Genomic DNA, 21,887 nt, shown 5'->3' with positions numbered 1-21,887 from the left:
CACAGGGAGTTCCATGTGAATATGAGGAAGAAATTCTTTATCCTGCAGATGACTGAGCACTGTAACAGATTGCCCAGAGAGATTGTGGAGTATCCCTCACTGGAGACACTACACAAATGTCTGACTACAGTCCTGTGCAAAGTGCTCTAGGCTGACCCTGTTTGAGCAGGGAAATTTGACAGAATGACCTACCTTGGTCCCTTCCTTACCCATTCTGTGTAAACGTGCACTCAGAGCTGCCTTAATCCCCATAAGCATTTACTTGGCCAGGTACCTTATTTTAGTTAGCTTGATTTTTATTTTTAGTTCTAAGACCAACATTTGTTTATTTCTGGGAAAGCATTTGTACGAAGAAGGGAAAAGTTTTATTATATTCCCTGGATTGCGGCTATCAGGAGAGGAGAAGAAACCTGCCAAGGTAAGCAGTCCTATAAAATTCATAGCCCTCCTAGCAAAGTGGATCTGCAGAGGTCATGCTAACATCAGTAGAGTTGTGGTATTTGGCAGGGTAAATGATTACTGGATACATCCCTTGCTTGACTTAAATAAGCTCTACCAAGGTAAATGATTCTGCCACAAATTAAGGATGGCACATCTATCAGTAGCTAATGTAATGTTTCTCAGCTCCAATACCTGGCAAGAATTCGTAAGATGGGACCACCTTGAAAAACAGTGTGAAGTGAATTACAATAGCGACTGAAAGCAAAGAATTCATGTTTTCATCTTAAAGGTGCCTTATGAATCTGATATATTAACTTGCTATAATTTGCTTAGAATGGTTTAAAACATCTTTAATATGCTCCTGACAATCTTGTTAACACAACCTATTTCTTTTTAAACACATATTGAGTCTTACCAGAGGCCGTGTGCTACTGTTAGACTAAATCTTCACAAATTCTTACAGAATTCTTACAGATCTCAGCTAATAAATGTTTTAATTTCCTTGATCACATAAGGGAAACTGAACCTGAAGGTGTTGGCGTTACAGCATGAGCTGTTATTGAGGGACTGAGTAATTGGGCCAGTAAATTTGTATCACAAGTGGAATGAATCTGCATGTACTGAATTGCAATCTATTTGTATCAAGAGGTTTTTTTTTTATTCTACATTTTTCATTTCATCACTAAAAACACATATGTTAGTTTTCAATCAGTACGTAAGGCAAAGGCATGAAATGGCTTAGTTTAGCCTCTCTTTCCATGTTGACAACGAGGTAAATAGGTTAAATTAAGGCTGCAATAGTAAAACTCTAATATTAGTGTTGAGCATCTACAAGATTGACTAATGAAAGAATATAGAGTAACTTCACCATAGCTGCCTAATGTGAACTGGTATTTGTTGACCAACCAGAGCTTCTGCGTACAACTTACAGTTTTCACTGATGAGGAGTCATTTTTCAAGATGAGTCCTACTAATTTGCCTTGAAGTCTTTGTAAGGACTAATTAAAAATGTAAAGCTTCTTTTATACTGCAGTAAGCATCTTTGTTTTAGATCCAGGAAGCAGTGATCCCTGGTGTGACAAGCAGATAAAATCCTGCCTGTGTGTGGTTTTGCCTGTCTGAAGTTGGTTTGCCCCTCTGAGTTCAGTGTCAGAGGGCACTCTGTCTGTGTATAATACAACATGCTTTTTATTTCTCAAGAAGCCATGCTGATGAAGTGTTACACTGTTTAGGACAGATTTGATTGCTCTCCAGCTATTGCTTAGGGATCAAGGCAGGGGGAGGGAAACAAGTACATCCTGGTTGAACTGAATTTTCTTTTGTGTCCAATACCATCTATGATAGCTTATTTATCAACCTGAATAGATAACAGAAATGTTATAAATACTAGATTTTTGTGAGAGAGTAACTTCCACAGATTCTTGGGGTTCTTTGTAGAGATGATTTTTTTAACATGGAATTGAGAACTGACATCAACTCTAAGAACGGGTTTGTTGTTTTTGGTTTTTTTTTCCAAAGGCTAAGTTCATCCTGGCCTTGCAAAAATTTTAATTGCTGAGCAATTGTTGTTTATTTATTAATAAACATATTTTTGCAGATTTGGGTTGTGTGAGAATCCTTAAGTATCTGGACTGTTAGTTTAAGCATGAGCTTTTATGAGAGAGTGAGGTTAAATACAGGTGACTTTCTCTGTTGATGTGTGTCATTGGTAAACCCATTGCAAAAGGAGTTAAGATGTACTGTGGTGTAATGTGCAGCTCCCTTTTTATCCTGCTGATAATTATAGTGAATATCAATTCAATTTCTATTTCAAGAAGAAATGGCCTTAAATATCTCTTATATGCTAACAGAATCACACACTGGGTAAGGTTGGAAGGGTCCACCATGGGTCATTCGGTCCAGACATCCTGCTCAGGCAGGGTTAACCCCAAACACTTTGCACGGGATTGTATGCAGACATTTCTTTAATATCTAGGCCCCTCAGTTGAGGAAGAACATTGAGATGCTCGAATGCATCTGGAGGAGGGCAGCAAGGCTGGTCTGGAACATAAGCCCTGTGAAGAGCAGCTGAGGGTGCTGGGGTTGTTTAGCCTGGAAAACAGGAGACTCAGGGAAGATCATGTCATTCTCTACAACTAACTGAAGGGTGGCTGTAGGAGGGGGAGGGTTGGTCTCTTCTCCCAGGCAACCGCTGACAGAACAAAAGGACACAGTCTTGAGCTGTGTCAGAGAAAGTTCAGGTTAGATGTCAGAAAAAAAAATCTTCACTGGAAGTGTGATTAGGCACTGGAATAGTCTGCCCAGGGAGGTAGTGGAGTCACTATCCCTGGATGGTGTTCAGAAAAAGACTGGACATGGCGCTCAGTGCCATGGTTTAGTTGATGGGGAGGTGTTAGGTTAGGTCATAGGTTGGATTTGATGATCTCAAAGGTCTTTTCCAACCTAGATCATTCTGTGATACTGGTGAGGGATACTCCACAATCACTCTGGGCAATCTGTTACAGTGCTCAGTCATCTGCAGAATAAAGAATTTCTTCCTCATATTCACATGGAACTCCTGTGCATCAGTTTCTGCCCATTGCCCCTTTCCTTGTTCCTTGGCACCACCAAGAAAAGCCTGGATCCTTCCTCTTGGCACAGCACCCTCCCTTCAGATACTTGTGTACATTGACAAGGTCCCCTCTCAGTTGTCTCTTCTCAGGGCTGAACAGGCCCAGCTCCCTGAGCCTTTCCTCATAAGAGAGATGCTCCAGTCCCTTAATCATCTTTGTTGCTCTCCACTGGACCTGTGTCAGAGCTCCAAGTCTCTCTGGTACTGAGGAGGCCAGAGCTGGACACAGCACTCCAGCTGTGGCCTCAGCCAGGCTGAGTAGAGGGGCAGGATCACCTCCCTTGACCTGCTGGCAATGCTCTTCCTAATGCATTTCAGGACACTACTGGCCTTCCTGGCCACAAGGCAGGGCACACTGCTGGCTCTTGGACAGCCTGTTGTGCACCAGGACCCCCAGGTCCTTCTCCACAGAGCTGCTGCCCAGCAGGTTGGCCCCCAGTCTGTACCCGTGCATGGGGTAATTCTTCCTCAGGTGCAGGACCCTGCATTTGCCTTTGTTGAATTTCAGACAGTTCTTCTCTGCTCATTGCTTCAGCATGTCGAGATCCTTCTGAAGGGCTCCACAGCCCTCGGTGGTATTGGCCACTCTTTCATGTCATCAGTGAACTTGCTGAGGAGGTATGTCTTCCATCTAAATCTTTGATGAACGAGTTAAACAATACTGTGCCCAGTATTGGACCTTGGGGGACACCACTAGTGACCTTCTGCCACTGATTACAACCCTCTGGGGTCTGCTGTTCAGCCAGTTCTCAGTCCATCTCACTGTCCACTCCTCAATTCCTCACTTCCTGAATTTGCCTGTGAGGATATTGTGAGAGATGGTGTCAAAAGTCTTGCTGAAGTCTAGGTAGACAATATCCACTCTCTCCCGGCATCCATCCAGGTAGTTGATTCATCACAAAAGTCAATCAAGTTCATCAAACGTGATTTTTTAGTGAATCCATACTGACTATTCCTGATCACCTTCTTGTTGTCCATTTGGATAGAGATGGTCTCCAGAATGAGGTGCTCCCTCACCTTTCCTGGGATTGAGGTGAGGCTGACTAGCTGATAGTTTCCTGGGCTCTCCTTCTTGCCCTTTTGAAGTCCGGGGGGGCATTGGCTTTCTTCCAGTCTTCAGGCACTCCTCCTGATCACCAGGACCTTTCAAAGATGATGATGAGCTGCCCTGCTGTGGTGTCCACCAGCTCTCTCAGCAGTTGTGCATGCATCCTGTCAGAGCCCGTGAACTTGTGAATGTCAAGTCTCCTTAGGTTTTTTCTGACCCAATCCTCCTTCACCAGGGGAGAGTCATGTTTACAATACTCGTTTACCCTTCCAGGTCTTCAGACCAGGGTCAGAGATTCCTGAGGAATGGTCTTGTCAGTGAAGGCCGATGTGGAGAAGGCATTCAGTAACTCTGCCTTCTCTGCTTCCTGTTTTCATTGTAACTTCTGCCATTATGAGCATTATGACCTCTAAAGCAGACACCTTCACAAGTGATGAAGAATTATTCACGGAACTACTGTATATCCCGACTTAGAAGGGACCCACAAGGATCATGAAGTCCAACTCTAACATGAATGGCCCATACAGATTTTGGATGGATCCACAACCATGGCATTACTGGCACCATGCTCTAATCACCTGAGCTAATCTCAGGGTCATTGTTTCAGCTTGTGGGAACCTGTTCTGGCAAAGACACTAATTTACTAATTTAGTAGTTTCAAGGAGTATGCATTTCAGGTTCATATGGAGTACTTTCTCTAGGGTGTTGGAATTTATTTTTTTCTTCAGGTACATGCTAGCTGCATTTTTTAAAGAATACTTCTTATATTTTTAGTTGTGACAGGAGCATGTTTTTCCCTTTTAGATGGCATGTGAGCTTTACTTTTGATACAATGTTAGCATGTTCTTTAGGAGATAAATGTGCACTTGAGACTAAATGATGCCCAGGCTACTACAAGCAAGGAAGTGTTTTACTAAATTGTAAGAGCAATCTTGATATGACTCTAGTAAATTTGCAAAAGGGTACAGAAGTACAGGAAATATTATTAGTTGTCCTCTAATTCCAATGTTGTTCTGTCAGAAGCTAGTTTAAGCCATTTACAGGACCCATGAGGGACTTGAGATGAGTTGATGTGATAAACAGTTCTAGTTTTTTTAACCTTTTGAAGAACTCAGTTCCAGTAATCATCCCTTTTTCCCCTTTCCTTCCTTTGCTGAAGGTCATCACATTCCAGTTTCCTAGATGAAAGGACGTTACCAGAATCATTGCACAACTTCTATGCAAGAACAATTGGCAGGGTGGTGTCTGATCTGGCCTTTTTTGCATGGTCTTAAAAATGCAGCTGCATACTGCCAAAAAATCCAGTTACTGGAGAATTTATGTAGTCCTGACAATTCTTCTAGGCCTACAGTTGAGCAGTTGTGGACAAAGCTCTGACCTTCAGGAGATGCTTGGGCTGGGAAGGGATTTAGAGGTCCTGTTCTCAGTGCACTGTTTGGGTTGTGAGTGGGATTAGCAATGATACCTACTCACTGCTGTTTCCAGCACTGCTTGGTTTGTCTTTGGGCTCCCAGAAAACATGGTGGAACTGTACTAGCAGTTAACAGCCTGCTACACCTGTGGGTACCAATGGGGCTGAACCAGCAAATGTTAGTAGAGCAGAACACTGGATATATGTTTGTTGCATAATATTGCAAACCCTATTCAATTAGCATGTGTAATCACTCTTCCAAGTGTAGGATTTTATAGTGGATTGAGACTAGACAAGTTGAAGTACAGAGAAGAGTACTTGCACAGAATGCAGGGAGAAAGGCAAGCAGAGGATGAGGAACCTGTGCTCAATTTTTTGTTTGATTCCCAGTGCTTTGCTTCACCACAACTACAGCTCTCTTCAGATGGTAATGACATGTGATGGGTAGTGAGCCACTGGGGAGAGATGCCACTGAATATATTTTCAAGTTCTTGGTAATATTATTGTAGCCACAAGTTTTTAAATGAGTAATAATTAAATTACTTGATGCTCTAGAGTGAAGTAAAAGCTGATAGACTTTTGAGATCCACAAAACTAAAGAAGGCAACATCTTCCAAATCTGTCAGTTGCTTTTAACAGGTGATTGCATCTCTGTAGAGAACTGAAAGACTCGTTCTTAAGACTTGTTTACATTGCAAAGCATTCTTCAATCTATAAGGACAAATCTAGAATCACAGCCTGTTTTTATAAGTAGGAGTTTAGGGAAGACTGTGAAGCAGTTGCCAACTACAAATTAAGATTACTCTTTAATCTTTAGGCTGGAAGGCTCCCAACAACATAGAAAAGGGTGTGAATGTTTAGAGGGGAAAACTATACAGGTGATGAAATTCCTTCTGCTTTTCAACACTGTAAACTCCATGCTTTGTGGGAACACAGATAAGATGTATGTATGGCAAAAGCTGCATTCCTTGTCCTGGGAGAGGGGCTGATCACAGCACCTGTGTATGTTACCTTATTACTTATGAAATCTGATTTGTATTTTGATGCAATTGTACATCACTGACCTGACATATCAGAAACTGTTGCATCTCTCTGTAGGAGATGTACAGATGCAGCTTTCTCAGAAGATGCCAAAATAGGGGTTTTTTCTGCATAAAGTTTGCTGTGGACACTTGTGTATTTATTGATTGCCTCAATATTAGAAATGCAAGTAGTGGCTTTTGGCCCACTATTTTTAGTATCTTGCAGTTAACTTGGTTCTTTTCATTTTATTGCATTTCTTCTTCTCAACTTCATTTTGCAGTCTGGGTTATTTAAAATGACCAAGTAATTGGTCTGAAAACATAAGAGAAAGCTGGGTCTGCAGCAAAGGATCTGATCTGATGTGAATAAATTAAAAATGTAGTTTCATAAGTTCAAGAAGCCTTTGTGTTTTACTGAAATCTTACTGCTTTTTGGGGAAGAGGAACTAAGCTTCTGGAGAAATTCTGGAGGAGAAAATATTAAGAAATAATACTGTTAATGGGGAAGAAGAGATGTCTTAAGTGGCAGTCAGTGCTATTAAAAATATCAGCTACTACCTACTAATGATAGGCCAAGTTTTGCAAACGTAACAGGTTTCACCTTTTTTTCTTATGCTATGCCTTTGATGGGGTTTTGTTTCTGATTGCCTGCTTGTGGGTGGAATGTCTGATACTCTTGGCAGCAAATACTACATAGGTTCTTAAAATTACATTTGTTCTGGCCTGGAGCAGAGCTGTGTGGGTGTTGGATGTTTCTTTGAGACCTGGCATTCCTGTTAGTTAATCACCTTATGTTATCTGCAACTTTAAAGGAAGGCCATGAATGTCTAGCAGCCACTTTCACTATGCAGCATAGATCTGCATGCTGTACATTTAATGGTTCAGTTTATGAATCACTCACCTGGACAATGTTTGGGTAATCAATTATCCAGAAATATACTTTGTGGACCAGAAACAAGTAAGTTAAATATTACTTGTTATAGTCTCATCAAAGGCATAGTGCTTAATCTCATAAGCACATTAGAGTATTAGTTGATCAGAAATGTATTATGGTCTGCTTAAGTGAGATGATGTGAATCTTTTTCTGGGCAATACAGGAACATAGCACAGTGTGCTAGGCTAGAATTTAATTAAGTGATAGATAGATTGTTCTATACATATATCTGAACATTTGAAATATTTAAATTGTACTCGCTGTCTAATGTCCTGTGTACTAATTTTGACAAATATCAAAGAATCCCTGCAGAAATGGCTGAATACATAATAAATTGGCTGCTGCCACTTAACTGAAGTGAGCTGGATTATCAGAAGTAATCGGTTTAATTTAAACCCAGCTCATTTTAAGTGAAAAAGGTTAGGGAGCAGCCACGTGATAATTCAGCAAAGAGATCTAAAGAGGAAAGTAGTAATTTACAATAATGCAGGCAAGCAGGATAAAACATGGTGAACAACACCAGCTGATTCAATAGGTTTTCCATTAATTACTCAAAGTGTAAGCAAACTCTTCTTCAAGATGCAGTTACTAGTGAATTCTGAGAAAACTTTGAATCTTGTTTAAAAGGAAGTAACTGCCCTTTTTTTTGCCAGGTACTTCTTGACTGAAGGAAAACCTGATACGGAAAAACTAGGCAGTGCTTGGACTTAATAGTTGTGCCTTTCCTGGTCCATTCAGACTTGTCAGAAAATGCATGATTAATTTTGGTTACTTGAAGGAGAAGAAAGTACAAATCCCAATTTGCATTTATTTTTAATGCTTCCATAAGCACAAGCAGGGCGTTAATGTCTTGTACTTCAGTTTGAAGTCTTGTATTGCAGTTATGGATGTGATTTATGGCAACTGGGTTCAGTATCACCTTCAATTCTTTTCTAGGGAGAGCACGTGTGCAGCAGCTGGCAGAGAACACGAGATATTTCAGGAGACGACTGAAAGAGATGGGCTTTATCATCTATGGAAATGAAGATTCCCCTGTTGTGCCTCTGATGCTGTACATGCCAGCAAAAATTGGGTATGTTTGACAGCATAACTTTGTAACCATCTTCTTTAAAGCTAGGTTGGTGTAAGAATATAGAAGAAGTTTTCTAAATATAAGAAAAGATGTGTTTTATTTTTGCTTTTCTGATCATTACTGAGGCCTGTAAAATATGGAAACTTCTCTAAGTGATCTTGAGAAAAGTAAGGCTTGTAGCTTGGGACATCAAGAAAGCACTTTGGGGAAGCAATTTTGCCTCTATGTGTCACGTTTTAAAGGTTGGGTTGTGTGTTTCCATTATATTTATATGTAAAGTGTATAAATGTGCTGAAGAGGAGCTGAAATTGAATGGAAATTAACATTAAAAGTCACTGGAGGAAATCTTTCAACTAGCTCGTGGAGAAGGAGCCAACATTTTCGTTGATGAACTTTGAAAATTAGAAAAGGAAAAACAGCGGGGATGGAACATGATGGGAGACACCAAAATGTATTTAATGAATTTCAAGTTTGTAAGAGGTCTAGGTGTAATCACTCAGGCATTGGTATGGTAAATACTAAAACAACTGTAGCATATAGGTTTATAAATTCTTGCCGATTTGTGGGATGCTGTGTGGATAATTAAGGCTAAAATTCTGCAAGGAGGATACATAAAGTATATATTGAACATTTTTTCAACATAAACAAAAACCTGATTTCAAGGATGGCTTGGCTTTGATCGCTACTTTTCAGGGTCTGTATAACGCAGTGCTCAATCAACACTTTCAAATTTGGAAAACATAATTTCATTTTATGCTGTTCTGAATATCTCTAGTGCTTGACTAGCTCAGGCTTCAGTCTGACACTTCTTATGAAGCTAGATACCCTTGTTCTCCACCCTTCTCAGTGTAACACGGTTTTAAAAGGCCTGTTACCTTTATGGGTGCTGCAGACTACATGTCCAGCACACAAAGGCAGCTGTTTCCACTGCCCAGCTTCTCTACCAGTCAATACAATTTTTTCCTTGGAAACATTCATGGAAATATTTATTAGCTGAGCAGTTGGGCCAGTATCTTACTTAAAATGAGCAAGAACAGAGAGCTCTGATGAGACTTGACCCTTAGGATCTGCATTGGATTTACTTGGTCTTTTCTTTGTCCCTTGTAACCTGTTTGTAAAACAGTTTGAGAGTAGTAAATGGATACAAAATGAGGTGTAGCAGGATGCACCTATTTATAAGGAAAATAGTTGTGGCAGAAAATGTAAAGACCTACTAAAAGAATGCTATTTTGCTTGTCCTTATAAACCTCTTAAGTTCATTGCTGCTTCTCACAACAAGGTCTGTTCAAAAAGGATTAACCATTTCTCGTGGCCTGTAAAAATACCCTCAACTGCACTGCCATTACAGATCCGATCGAGATCTTTGTGTCTCTCATTGTATAAGTCACAGCCACTACTTTCTTTAGTCTCCTTAACAATTTGTTTTGTTGAAGATAGTGTGTGACAGTTGCATGGTATTTTTGCACCTTCTTTAAAAATATTAGGTATCATATTAGATTATCTCAGTTTACTCTGGTGACTCAGTGGTTCCCGTGATACTTAAAAAGTGGTACATTCTGTGATGCAATGATGTACTTTAATAAAATTAACTTCATGAACAAAAACCATCTTAAAATTGCAGAAATATCCGCTTTGGGGCATTGCAGCAGGAGGAGCTCCTAGTCAAACTTCTGAGCCAAAATCACTCTTTCCTTTTGGAAAGATTTCCAAGCTTAGGTTACAAATCCATTTAGAAACAGTCTGCTAAAAGACCAGTCTCTGCCACATATAATCTTTCATCTTTGTTAGAACTTAATACACTCAAACCTTTTGAGAAGGACCACCTTGGGACTGAATTTTAAAAAGGCTTTTGTGAGCAGGCATTTCTGCCTCTAGAAAGAAAGCACTGGAAGCTCCAAACTGCAGTGTGACAGCCTTGCTGCAACAAAGGCCTGTATGGGTTACCATCCCGAGACCTGATGCTCCTGCTCTGCCTCCACTGGAATAACTGTGACTGTCTCGTTCTCTCTGGCAGCGCGTTCGGGCGCGAGATGCTGAAGCGGAACATCGGTGTTGTGGTTGTGGGCTTCCCTGCCACCCCCATCATCGAGTCCAGAGCCAGGTTCTGTTTGTCTGCAGCTCATACCAAAGAGATGCTTGATACAGTAAGTGTCTATCTTGTCTTCCTTCTGCTCGTGCCTGCTAATAAACAGATTCAGCAATGGTCTGGGTTTTGTGCACTGGTTCAGTGTTTGGTACACAGCACAGTTGAACCTAATCTTCAAAGCCCTTTGCAATAGAGCTGGCAATGACTCCATCTCTTTCCTTGCTTTAACAGTGTGGAATGGCTGCTTAAAGTAAATCTCAGGACTTTTCTTGTTCTGTTTAAAAGGAGATAGTCTCATTCTTGTGAGACAATGCTTTTTACCCTCTTTAAAGGCTATACCTTCCATTGAACTGGTTAGAAGGAAACATTTTGTATCTTCTGACCCTAGATGCTAATGGTAAGGGAAAAAAAAAAAAAAGCCTGAGAATCTCCAAAACATTTATATTCCTCTCAAAAGGAAGCACATGATTATTAGTGAGAATTTTTCTTCCAGAGATTACTATTCCTGTTCTTGTTTAAAGCTTCAGAGCACTGTATCTTAAATGACCCTGTCCTAGTGCGTCTGTACCACATGCAATGCCTTACTTACCCTTACCAGCACTTGCAGGGGGAATGGAGGTTCCCTGGAAGGAGACCTGCATCACAGTTAGGAGATGCTGCCTTCAAAAGTAAGGATGGTGCTTACTGTCTGACTAACAGAGTTGAAAGAGGATTATATGAATAAGTCTGACTATTCTTAGTATGTCTTAGTGGTAGCTACATTCAATTTTGAGTCTTCCGAATAATCTTTTTTGATGGACATGTGTACATGGCCTGTCTTAGGCACTGCCAAAGTTCTGCATTGCACTTTTTTCCCCACTTTGAGGGTCTGTGACTCAGAACATAAACTAGGCTGAGTCATGAATTTGGACTTCATGAGAGTAGATTCTGTCCTATTCAGAAACCTACTTGAAAGAATCCCATAGGATACAGTCTCAAAGAGCAGAGGTGTCCAGGACAGCTAATTGATTTCTCCTCCCCAGTCCTTCCCTGAAGAATGATCTATCCTGATTTGAAGGAGAGGAAATGTGATGGGAAGCCTGCATGGATGAACAAACCAACAAAAATATATAATGAAAGTGTATAAGAGGGGCAGGCACAGAGAGGTGACCAAGGAAGAATAGAGAGACAGTCCAGAGCATACAGGGATGAGGTCAGGAAAACCAAAGCCCACCTGGACCTCAGTCTGTCAAAGAACATCAAATGTAGCAGGCAGAGCTTTTATGGGGCATTAGCAGCAAGAGGCAGAGTAGAGAAAATGTGGAGGACTGTTGCTGAATGGCACAGTGAAATCAGGTGAGAAATGCATGCAAGAGGCAAGGGTACTCAATGCCTTTGTTGTCTCAGTCTACTGGTGAGACTTAGGAATCCTGAGACCATGAGGTTAGTGGAAAAGGATGGAGCAGTAAAGACTTACCTTTGATGTGAAGGAGGCTCCAATAAAGGAACATTTAAATAAAATCAACATGCACAAGGTCCATGGGACCTGATGAGCTGCATCCACAAGCATGGAGGGAGTTGGCTGTCACTGCAAGGCCGCTCTTGATTATTATCTTTGGAGGAAGAGTTTGTGGTGGCTGGGGGAGGCTCCTGAGGACTGGAAGACAGCCAATGTCACCTTCTTCTGAAGAAGGGCAAAAAAGTGTAAGGAACTGCAGGTTAAAAAGCCTTGCCTTTATCTTGAGAAGATTGTGAAGAAAAAAAAATCTTGAAACTATTTTTGAACATTTTGTGGACAAGGTGATTGGGAGTAGTCCCAGAGTCAGGAAAGGGAAATCATGCCCAATGTCCAAATATGATCAGGTGGCAACACTTCAGTATGTGAACAGCAAATAGGATATCTAACAGATATTTATCTAATGTCTTACAAAAAAATAGACTCAACCTTCTCATACTTGACTGCTACAGAACTTGCATAAAAATCAGCAGCTTAAAATGACAAGCTTTTAAAATTTAATATCTGTCAAAAAAATAGTAAGGTATTGTGTGGTGTGAGCAGTTTCACAATGTATGTGTAGTGTCACTGAGTAGTATCACCCTGCAGTGTATCTGTGGTGCTGTACTTGCTGCTCCTGAGTTGTTTCTGCCTGTGAGAGATTCCCTAACACTCCAACAAGAGACTGCTTAAGGAATTCCTTCCCAGCTACTTGTCCCGCTACTCTTCCCTTAACTATCTCAGTTTAATTGTTTCTGATCCAAATAAAGGTTTGGAATCAGTACTTTCAGAGAAGACCCTCTCCTTTGCTTCCTTTCACCCTGTATAAAATAAATAGTTTCAGACTTGGCTCAGAGTGTGGTAATAGACCTGAGTTCATTGACACAAAGGAGGGAGCAGTAACTTTTGGGACAGGTGGGCATGGAGTGGGGATGAATGGATAAAGATGGGCGGAAGGAAAATCAGGAAAGCTGAAGTCTCTGAAATAATATTGCTGCAAAGTGAGCTAAAACTGAAACTGTACAAACTTGATGTGCAGGCACTACCTGAGCAATTGTGCAGTTTTACAGTTGGTTAGGTTCTTGGTCTTCTCTTTTAGTGACTAGCTGGTGCCTTTGCCATAATAAGCTGCTTTTCTAGGGTCTGTATAAATACCACATTTGCACTCTTCCAAAATCTATCTGTAACTTTTATTACTCTGCTTTAAAAACCTCTTTTCCTGTCAATTCTTTCTGCATTTTCCAAAAAATGTTTCAAATTTTGTGCACTTAACATAAGACTCACTGCTAGAGTACCTCTGTAAGTGTTAAATCTACTAAATTGAGGAAATGCTTGTTCAATATATTAGAGTTTGTCTGCTAAGAAAATTAATCCAGAGCAAAATGAGGTGTGAATTTTGAAGTGGATGAAGAAATCCTGATTTAGCTCAGTATGTGGAGGCTTTTTTCCAAGTTAGCGTAACCCCCTTTACGGTTCAAAATAGCTGCATGCTCAGAACCCAGAACATTGGCAAGAGGAGTTAATAAGGAGCAAGTCTTTGTGTCAGTGACTTTGTGCAGTGTTTTCTTGTGATGCAGTGAAAAGGGATTGATTTCAGGCAGCTAATCATTGAGGCAGACCTCAGGTCTAATCCCTCTTGCTAACTCTGGCAACAATATCCAGGAGGAGGAAGAACTAAAATGAATGGGCTTGGGGAGAGCTGGCAGACAGCTTCTTCAAGTCACTGACAGAGGAGACAACTTGGTATCCCATCTGTGTATTCATGGATGCTAACCAGGGCTTTTTAAACAAAACTTATCCAGGTTTGAAGCATAGGGAAGAAAGTCTTGTCTTGCAAATAATGATATTTGTAATGCTTCCTTGTTCTTATTAAATACACCCACATGATGAGGAACAGTTCTTAGTTAAAATTTTAACTGTTTTATGTAAATAAAACTTCCTTGCCTAAAAATATTTGGCTTAGGATCAGAGTGAAGTCCCTCATAACCTGCATCGCTGTGGGCTGTGCTTTCTTTTCAGTGATGAAAAATATATTACACTCTCCTAAAGTCAGAGTACACCAATGCCATTTCCTTTGTAGTCTTTGCTGGTCACGTGGTCCTTTTTGTTTTAAATTAATAAAATCCTAAATCTGCATTCAAGAATAACAGTTAACATACTCTTTCAACAGAAATTCAGCTTTAAATTGCTTCCATATGGGATCTTTACTTAAAGCTCTGGCAGACTGTGCCCACACTTTTGTTTTGTTTTGTTTTGTTTTTACCGAGGTCCAACTTCTGGGTTTGTCGTTCCCCCAGACTTCAGAGTGCAGAGGTTTTTGCTGCCAGATATAACAAGCATGAAGAGCCATTGTTTAAAGAAACAAAACCTTGAACTATCCATCTAGGAAGAAAAAACATGTAGGGCTGTTAACCCCCATCTTCCAACTGTCCTCAAGAGACAAGCATTTGACGCAGATTGGAGCATCAGTGTTGAATTAGTGACATTCTGAAGCAATGCTGAATGTACCGGTCTCAATAAATTTACAATTCAAGGCAGCAAAGAATGCCAACCTTTGAATTAAAAAAAAACATATTGGACTTGAAAGTGATCTTCTGAATTAATTGAATTAATTTTTGTCACTTGCCTAGATAAAATAACTAGCATCACTTGCTATCTCAGATTTGTCTGCAGCGATTGATTTATTTTGTACTTTGCTCTAGGAGTGTTCTGTAGAGAAATGAAGTTTAGGATTTGGCTTTTAACAGACCCTATTGTGTGTGGACCAGTGTCTTATCAGAGATTGCAACATAATGGAAGTATGATTAACTGAGCTGGGTCTTCCCTCATTTCTTACGCAAGCAGATGTTTGATCTTTAGTAAACTTCATAATATTTGAGTTCAGGTCAAAATGGTGAAAGGCTGTGCTAATTCAGTAGAATGTTCTGGGTCATCAGTTGCTTGAGTGCAGTCTTTGTGGCAACCTCAGTGGGACTTGCTTTCCAAGGAGAAAATGCTTAGGATCCTACCCAGAATAACTTTTTATTTTTTTTTCCTTGGATTGTCTGGCAAAAGTCTCCCGTGCCATGTTGTTTATGACACACAGCTTTCATCTGTAGTTGTATGTGGACAATGCAAATTAACCAAATGTAGATATAACTAAGATAGAACTTGTTAGCTCTCTATTATAGTTCGTCTTCGCTATTTTGAAATTTAAAAAATACAATAGATCAAGTTTGGTAACACAGGTTGTTTTCAAACTGAATGAGACATAAGGAGGAGTCAAACCTCAAACAAAATGTACATTTTTTTTTCTATTTCAGTTTCATTACCTCCAGGAAGGGAAGAACACTATTCTGTTTTTCTGTCTGTGAATAGTCATGGGGTTTGCTGGATATTATAATCCTGTTCTGGAACTGGAGTAGTCAGGTGGATGCATAGGCACTCTCGGTTAAGTGACCAGTGCTGTTTATGTGGTCTCAAAATTTTTGAACGCTAAAATGAAAAAAAAAAATCCTATGCACTTCTGAAGGTACCGGCTTCTAGCAGAGTAAAATCTCAAGTAAAATGGCTGTCAGAGTAGTCTGCAGGCATGCATAAAGGAAGGTGTGTGGATAACTTGCATCTGTCTCCTCTCCTGATCTACTGTGGTCTCTTTGTCAGGCTTTAAAAGAAATCAATGAAGTTGGGGACCTTTTGCAACTGAAATATTCCCGTCGCCGTTTGGTACCTCTCTTGGACCGGCCGTTTGACGAGACAACGTATGAAGAAACCGAAGACTGAACTCCCTCCATGTGCCTCAGTGGGAGGGACACACCCCATGGACACTCCGTGGCACACAGGCCACAGCATCTGTGAACAACACACTTATGACTGCTTAGTATAAGAGACATTTCCTCACAATACTGAAGTGGCCACATCAGCTCTAAATGGCATTTTGTAAATAGGGAGAGGAGAAAAAAATTCTTTGATTTCTGTGTCTTCAGGGTCTGGCCCTAGAGGTGCTTGGCTTTATTTCTTTCTTGTTGCTTTTTTTTTTAATTTATTTGTCTCACTGAGTTCACAGCAACCTAAGTTGGCTGTGGCTGATTAGTTCAGACTTCGTATGCACCATTAGCCTCCCAAATGCTGGCTGAGATGTTGTGAGCATGTGTGACGCTGGCATGGCAGCATTTTCAGTGTCACTGCTAGGTGTCTGATCTTCCCAATTAGGAAAAAGCTGACCTGTCTGTTTCTGGAAACTTCCTAGAGAAACTGTTGATTGCTAACTTTGACATATTTAACAAGATGGATAATCAACCAAAGTTTTTTTTTTTTTTTTTTTTTTTTTTTTGCAGTTACTTATGTTTAAAACTTGAATTTAGCCTTTTTAAAATAAATGTGTTGTTGACATGTTGCTGACAGGACCATTGTTCCCAAACATTTATTAGTTTTGTAAGCCACAGGCAGAAGGACTTCTGGAACTGTAGCCTCTTTTCCTTCCCAGTATGGATACCAGATTGTCTCCTGGTTTTGACACTAATTGTCCTTTTGATAGAGGGTAAGTGATGGAGAAGGGTTTGGTTTGGTTTGTTTTTAATACTTCTGTTTAAAAAAAAGAAAAAATATGGGTTGTATATGTGTGCTTTCTCATCTTCAGGTTAGTTTTTCTTGCTTTAGAATTATCATAAAGTCATGAACAAGTCCCTAAGTCCTAGAAGGGAGCCTTTGGGTTTAAACAAACTAGAGCAAGTCTTGTGCTTAGTCTTAAGACTAAGCCCCTCAATGAGCCAGCCTATACAAGGGATGACTATTAGGAGAGCCATCTATTTTATGCAGATCTGTGAAAGACTGCTGCCCTTTGCTATGCTAACTCACTGTTTCTTGTCATCTGTGAGGTGTTTTCCCTGGCCCTGCTATGCATATGGATAGCTTGAGTCTTGTAGTCATACATTACATTTTGGCTGGCCAGCAGAGTCCCCATTGGCAGCTGCATATCTGTCGGTCTTCCCTGAAGAGAGAGCATGTCCTCACAATTGCATTTAGTTTGATATCTTTACTCTTTTGTACTTCTGTTACTTACTGGTCAACACTGCTCAAATGAGCGTTCGCTGAGCCAGTTGCTGTTTGGAGTCTTTATTTGCAAGTTTGATACTGTCCCTCTGTTTCAAATAGATGCCTTTGCTCTAACACACCTTAGAACTGGTCTGCTACTTAGTCTTTACTTCTTGAATTCTTTCAGTGAACAGAATGGATCAACAAAAAGGTACCGAAAGTTTTAAATTAGTCAATTGCAGTATAGTTTGTGTCTGTATTTTATATTTAGACATACACGATTTCTGCAAAGATAGTAAAATGTTAACATTGTGTCAGTTGGGTTGGGCCAGCTCTTCAGTTTGGGTTAGCAAAATACTTTTTGCAGGTTACTGGGGTTTTAGAAACAGACTTATCATCATAATACTAAAGCAGAGAGCAACTCAAAGCTCTTTGTGTGGTGCTGAAAAAAAAAATCATTCTTTTAAAGTTCTTTAATGTTCACTCTGCAACTAACAGGGAGGGAGTGTTTTGGCCACTAGAACCAAGCAGTTCTGCAAATACATGTGGTGAGTTAAAGCAGAATTGGCTTCTATTTTATAGACTATCTAACTTCATGCATTTATAGATCTTGTTACTTTTTAATATAATGGAACTTCAAAACACTGGTTCATTTTTTTACCATTGAATTTCAGAAATTTAATTATATGAGAAGAACTGAAATGGACTGTTTGAAAATAGGTCCAGTTAACTGTTTCTGTCTTAGTCCATTAATGTTGGTTGGCTCTTCTTCTGGAGCTGAGTGAATGCAGAGTCTGAGAAGTCTGTATGTGCAGCTTGGATAGTTATGAAACAGTCTCATGTGTTCAGGCAGAGTTAATAAACAGCAGTTAGCTGAGCTTACTTTCTCACCCATGTTCTGCCCAGGACTAGCTCTAACATTCCAGCAGATTACCTGCTTTCTGACTTCAAGAAGCTTTACTGATTTTTTTTTCTCTCTGGATTGCACTAGGGAACAAGAGGAGGTTAGTACAGGAAGCCATGACATCAGCCCTGATCCTATTAACTTGATCATGAAATGGCTTAAGAGCAGACAAAACCGATCAATCTAAAGGCTTGGATCAGTAGGTAGCTGTTTTTAAGCATTCACAAATGCACAGTGTGTTTGTCTGCTGTGCAGCTGACTCAGTTTGGAAACTGTGATGCATTAAGTTAGAAGTGGGTTATCATAGATTTTACAAGTGTTGAATCTTAACCTTGTCTCTGGGAATCAGTTTTAGAGCAGCTTTGGAAGGGAGAAAAGCATCTGGAAAAATCTTCATAATATAGATAAATCCTCTATAATACTTCTGAAATAGTCAGTGTTCAAAAATTACTAGTGTCCATTTGGTTTCTAGTTGCATTTGTTGAGGAAATTGTGTTCAAGCTTCTGCCTTTTAGTATGTGTCTGCTGTGTCACGCTGTCTGCATATAACTTTGAATTTTGAGTTGCAAATGCACTTCAGAAATAATTCTGGCAGTTAGCATTTGCAAAGTACTTGGTTACATTTCAGCCTTGCCATATCCTTTTTGGAAAGCAAATCCCCCCACTCCTCTCTGAGGCCTTTTGTTCAAGAGAAGCTGTTTTGCCAAAGTTTGGTAAAAATTATGAAACCTGTTGAAACTGCTTCTGAAAAAGTAAGAGTTACAAGCCCAGGATTTCACACTTTTAATTCAGTAATTCGCTGAGCTTGAAAGCCAAGAAAACCTTTTTGCATCTACTGAAACAACTCCAATAAGAGTTTGTGCTAGGCAAACCTACAGCATGTATGCTGTCACAGTGTAGGATGGATTGCTGCTTTGATATTTATGTACTGACCAGAAATCTGTCTCCTTTTTCTCCTGGCAGTAGAAATGAATGAAAGAACCAATCTTGAGAGATCACAAAGGAAGAAAAGCTGCTTAAGAAATAAAACTTCAGTCCCTGCCAACTTTTCAGAGACATTCTAATTGAAAATGACTCCTGGTATTTCTTAAGAGATGCAAAATTGAAAAGAAAATGAAGGCTGCTTTTGAACAAAGGATTTTGCTCAGTACTGTATATTGGCTAAACTTACTCATAAATATACAACAGTTACCTTCCCAGTACCTCTCTGAAGAACTAAGCAAGCAAGTTTTTGCCTCTGTCGAGCAGAGTGAAGAGTTTAGAGCCATAACTGTTTTTAAGGCTAATATTCTTTCACTCGTAAGAAAGTTGAGAAGCTCCTATTACCGAGCATCAGCAAAGAGTGGGAGATCTGCTTCTTGTTAGAAACTGGTTTTCCCAAATAGATCTTTGTCTTAAGGACCCTGATTAATAGTTTTCCTTTAGTTCTTCGGCAGAGAAGAAACCAATTTTTTTGTGTCAGAATATTCAGGGCCTTCATTTTTGTTTTTTACACAACACAAACTTTTGTATTGTATGTTTATGGTTTATTTAACTCTAGTTGCTCTATCTTTTCCCTTCTAAGTAGCATCCTTAATGAACAGTTCTGGTTCTTGAGTTACGGGTGTAGTATGCTTCTGCTTCAGGCAAAGACTCAGGAGCGAGTTGAGCAAACATCTGAAGGAATTGCATTATCCATCCTCCTCTTGCTGTTTCCTGTAAGAGTGCAGATGTGATACTCACTATCAGAGCTGCACCTTCACAAAGAACAGGCAAGGGAAGTGTGCCCATAAAATCAGCAATTCTGTACTGTGTGGATGAAGGACTGATACTGCAGAGATGGAGAAAAGGGGTAGTCAGTAATTGCTTATTTTCAGGTGTACAGGGATCTTTTATGTGTACTTGAACAAGTATCCCTAAATCAGGAGAGCAGTTTTCATTGCCTGAATGGACACTCCTCTAAAACTTTTCCACACCAAATAAGTACTTTTTCTCCTTCTGTGCAAATTTTGATTTGTTTTCCTCTGAAAAGCATTTGGCCTACAGCTGTTTGCTTGTTCAGAAGCCATGTTATCCATTCAGGGAGATCACAGGAGAGGCTGGAAGAAAGCATGAGCATGACTTCATTTAAGAGAACACCTTGCAGCACTGGATCTGGAGCACTATGCATGAGCCCCCTTGCTGCATCACAGAGAAGGAAACTTGTGGAAATGTATCCCAATAAAGAATGCTCAGTCAGAATGTATGCAGTTTTTATATATTATTTTTACAGTTTATATTCAGCCTATGAAAGGGTCAAGCATGCTGGGATCTGTGTGGATGGCACCTTCTGCATGGAGATTTGAGGCACCTGCAGTCTGTTCTGTTTTAGCACCAGTGAAGTGCTGAGCTGTTCAGAAATGCTTAGTATGACCCCTCGGCAGGTGCATTGTTGCCTTTGGTGCTGGACCTGACACCCAAGTGGAATTGGACCACTATTTGGGAAAAGCACGAGTCATTTGACCTGCATAACCTCAACATGCTTTTAAAAGAAAAAAAAAAAAAAATCTCCAATGCCATTCTGATGGCTTTGTATTCCTGTAAACATTCCCAGCCTTGCAGTTGTTCACCTGTTCAAGGATTCAGACGTAATACTAGAGCACAAACATAAAGTGCTTGTGTGAAGTATTGTGCTTTACCTTTCACTGAAAAGAGAAGCATTTGTTGCAGACATTGGAGCTGTTGTGCTTATATCCCCAAATGGGACTGGGTGAAGCAGATGATGACTGTGGTGTGTGTTGAAGGCCTTAAGCTGTGATTCTTGGTATGAAGAATTAAAATTAAGACTGACCTGGAGGAATGCAGTGGATTTTAACCCACAGAAGAATACTCGGTGCTCTTAGTTAAGCAGTATGTGCTGCTGTTTTTTCGGGAGGGAGAGGTTCAAAACTCAAATTGTGTGTGATCCTGGCTAGCAGCTGTTTAAGGAGATGTCTGTACGGGGGAGCCAAAAGTAGTGCAGTCCTCTGCACCGATGTTCCTGTGCAACTTAAGCAGTTCTTGTGTACTTCCATTGGTAACTTGTTCCTGCGCTGCTGAAAGTGGGAGACTTACTGAGACGGTCAGGGACTTCAGAACCAGTGGCAGCTAGCAAATTCATTTCCTCAACGGTAGGTGAACAGGTCTCACGTGAATATGCCAAGGCTTGGTGCCGTTCCAGAAATACCCGCAGTGAGGTGAAACATGCACCAAGCCATCTGACCTTTGTAAACATTCTTTTTTTTTTTTTTTTTTTGCCAAAGCTCATCCTATTCAGACAGTATTTCTGCTACCCCCTAATGGTTTATTAAGCTTAATGCATCTCTAGCCTCCCAATATTAACTTCAGACCCACTTGAGAGAGAACTGAGGAATGCTGGAGCCTGAGGCTTTAGGCTAGCAGCCCCAAAGCCAATGGTGGCCCACATTTCCACAAGCCCTGGGCAGAATTACCAAGTCACAGCACTTCGTCTTAAATTGCACTGTATTCTTATGCCTCTGTGTTGCTATAATGTACATATATATTGGATTTTTTTGTAGATAAAGACATTTTAGATAAAATTTTTAAATGGGCCCCCCCCCAAAATATTTTATGCCAGATGTCTAATTTTTTTTACACTTGTGATTAACATGAATATGGATGCTTTGTGGGCAGGGAAAAAGATAAATGGATGGTACATTGGCTTTAAAAAGGTAACAATGCATGTTAAAAAAAAAAGCACTGGAGAAAAAAGAATGCTTGGGGAAATAATTCATTCAAATATATTCTATGTTCTGCATAATAAAGACTTTAAAAAACTATCATGATTTTGGCACTTTTTTCTTAGTGAGGCTTTTCCCTATTAAGGAGACTGAACTCTCTTCTTTCCCAGTCC

The 21,887-nt window shown here is 40.1% G+C and overlaps 1 protein-coding gene across 5 annotated transcripts in view; it reads left to right on the top strand.

Annotated features, from left to right (window-relative positions):
* The window catches only part of SPTLC2 (serine palmitoyltransferase long chain base subunit 2), a 69,335-nt gene extending 47,522 nt beyond the window's left edge, over positions 1–21,813 (top strand). Inside the window, exons 10-13 of one of the 5 annotated variants that reach the window (XR_005952524.1) lie at positions 8,404–8,539; positions 10,554–10,683; positions 15,742–16,618; positions 18,983–21,813. Coding sequence is in view for 1 of the 5 variants with exons in the window: in XM_041402993.1 (XP_041258927.1) it covers positions 8,404–8,539; positions 10,554–10,683; positions 15,742–15,861 (386 nt within the window). In the remaining 4 variants the exon portion in view is untranslated. Of the gene's footprint in view, positions 1–8,403; positions 8,540–10,553; positions 10,684–15,741 lie in introns of all 5 variants that reach the window. The other 4 variants (XR_005952525.1, XR_005952522.1, XR_005952523.1 and 1 more) reach the window with 4 other exon arrangements.
* Positions 21,814–21,887: the final 74 nt, after the last annotated feature.

This window comes from Onychostruthus taczanowskii, unplaced genomic scaffold (genome assembly GCF_017590055.1).
Source record: "Onychostruthus taczanowskii isolate IOZ18803 unplaced genomic scaffold, ASM1759005v1 scaffold1, whole genome shotgun sequence".
Lineage (NCBI taxonomy): Eukaryota > Metazoa > Chordata > Aves > Passeriformes > Passeridae > Onychostruthus > Onychostruthus taczanowskii.
This window is presented reverse-complemented; position numbering and strand designations above follow the sequence as displayed.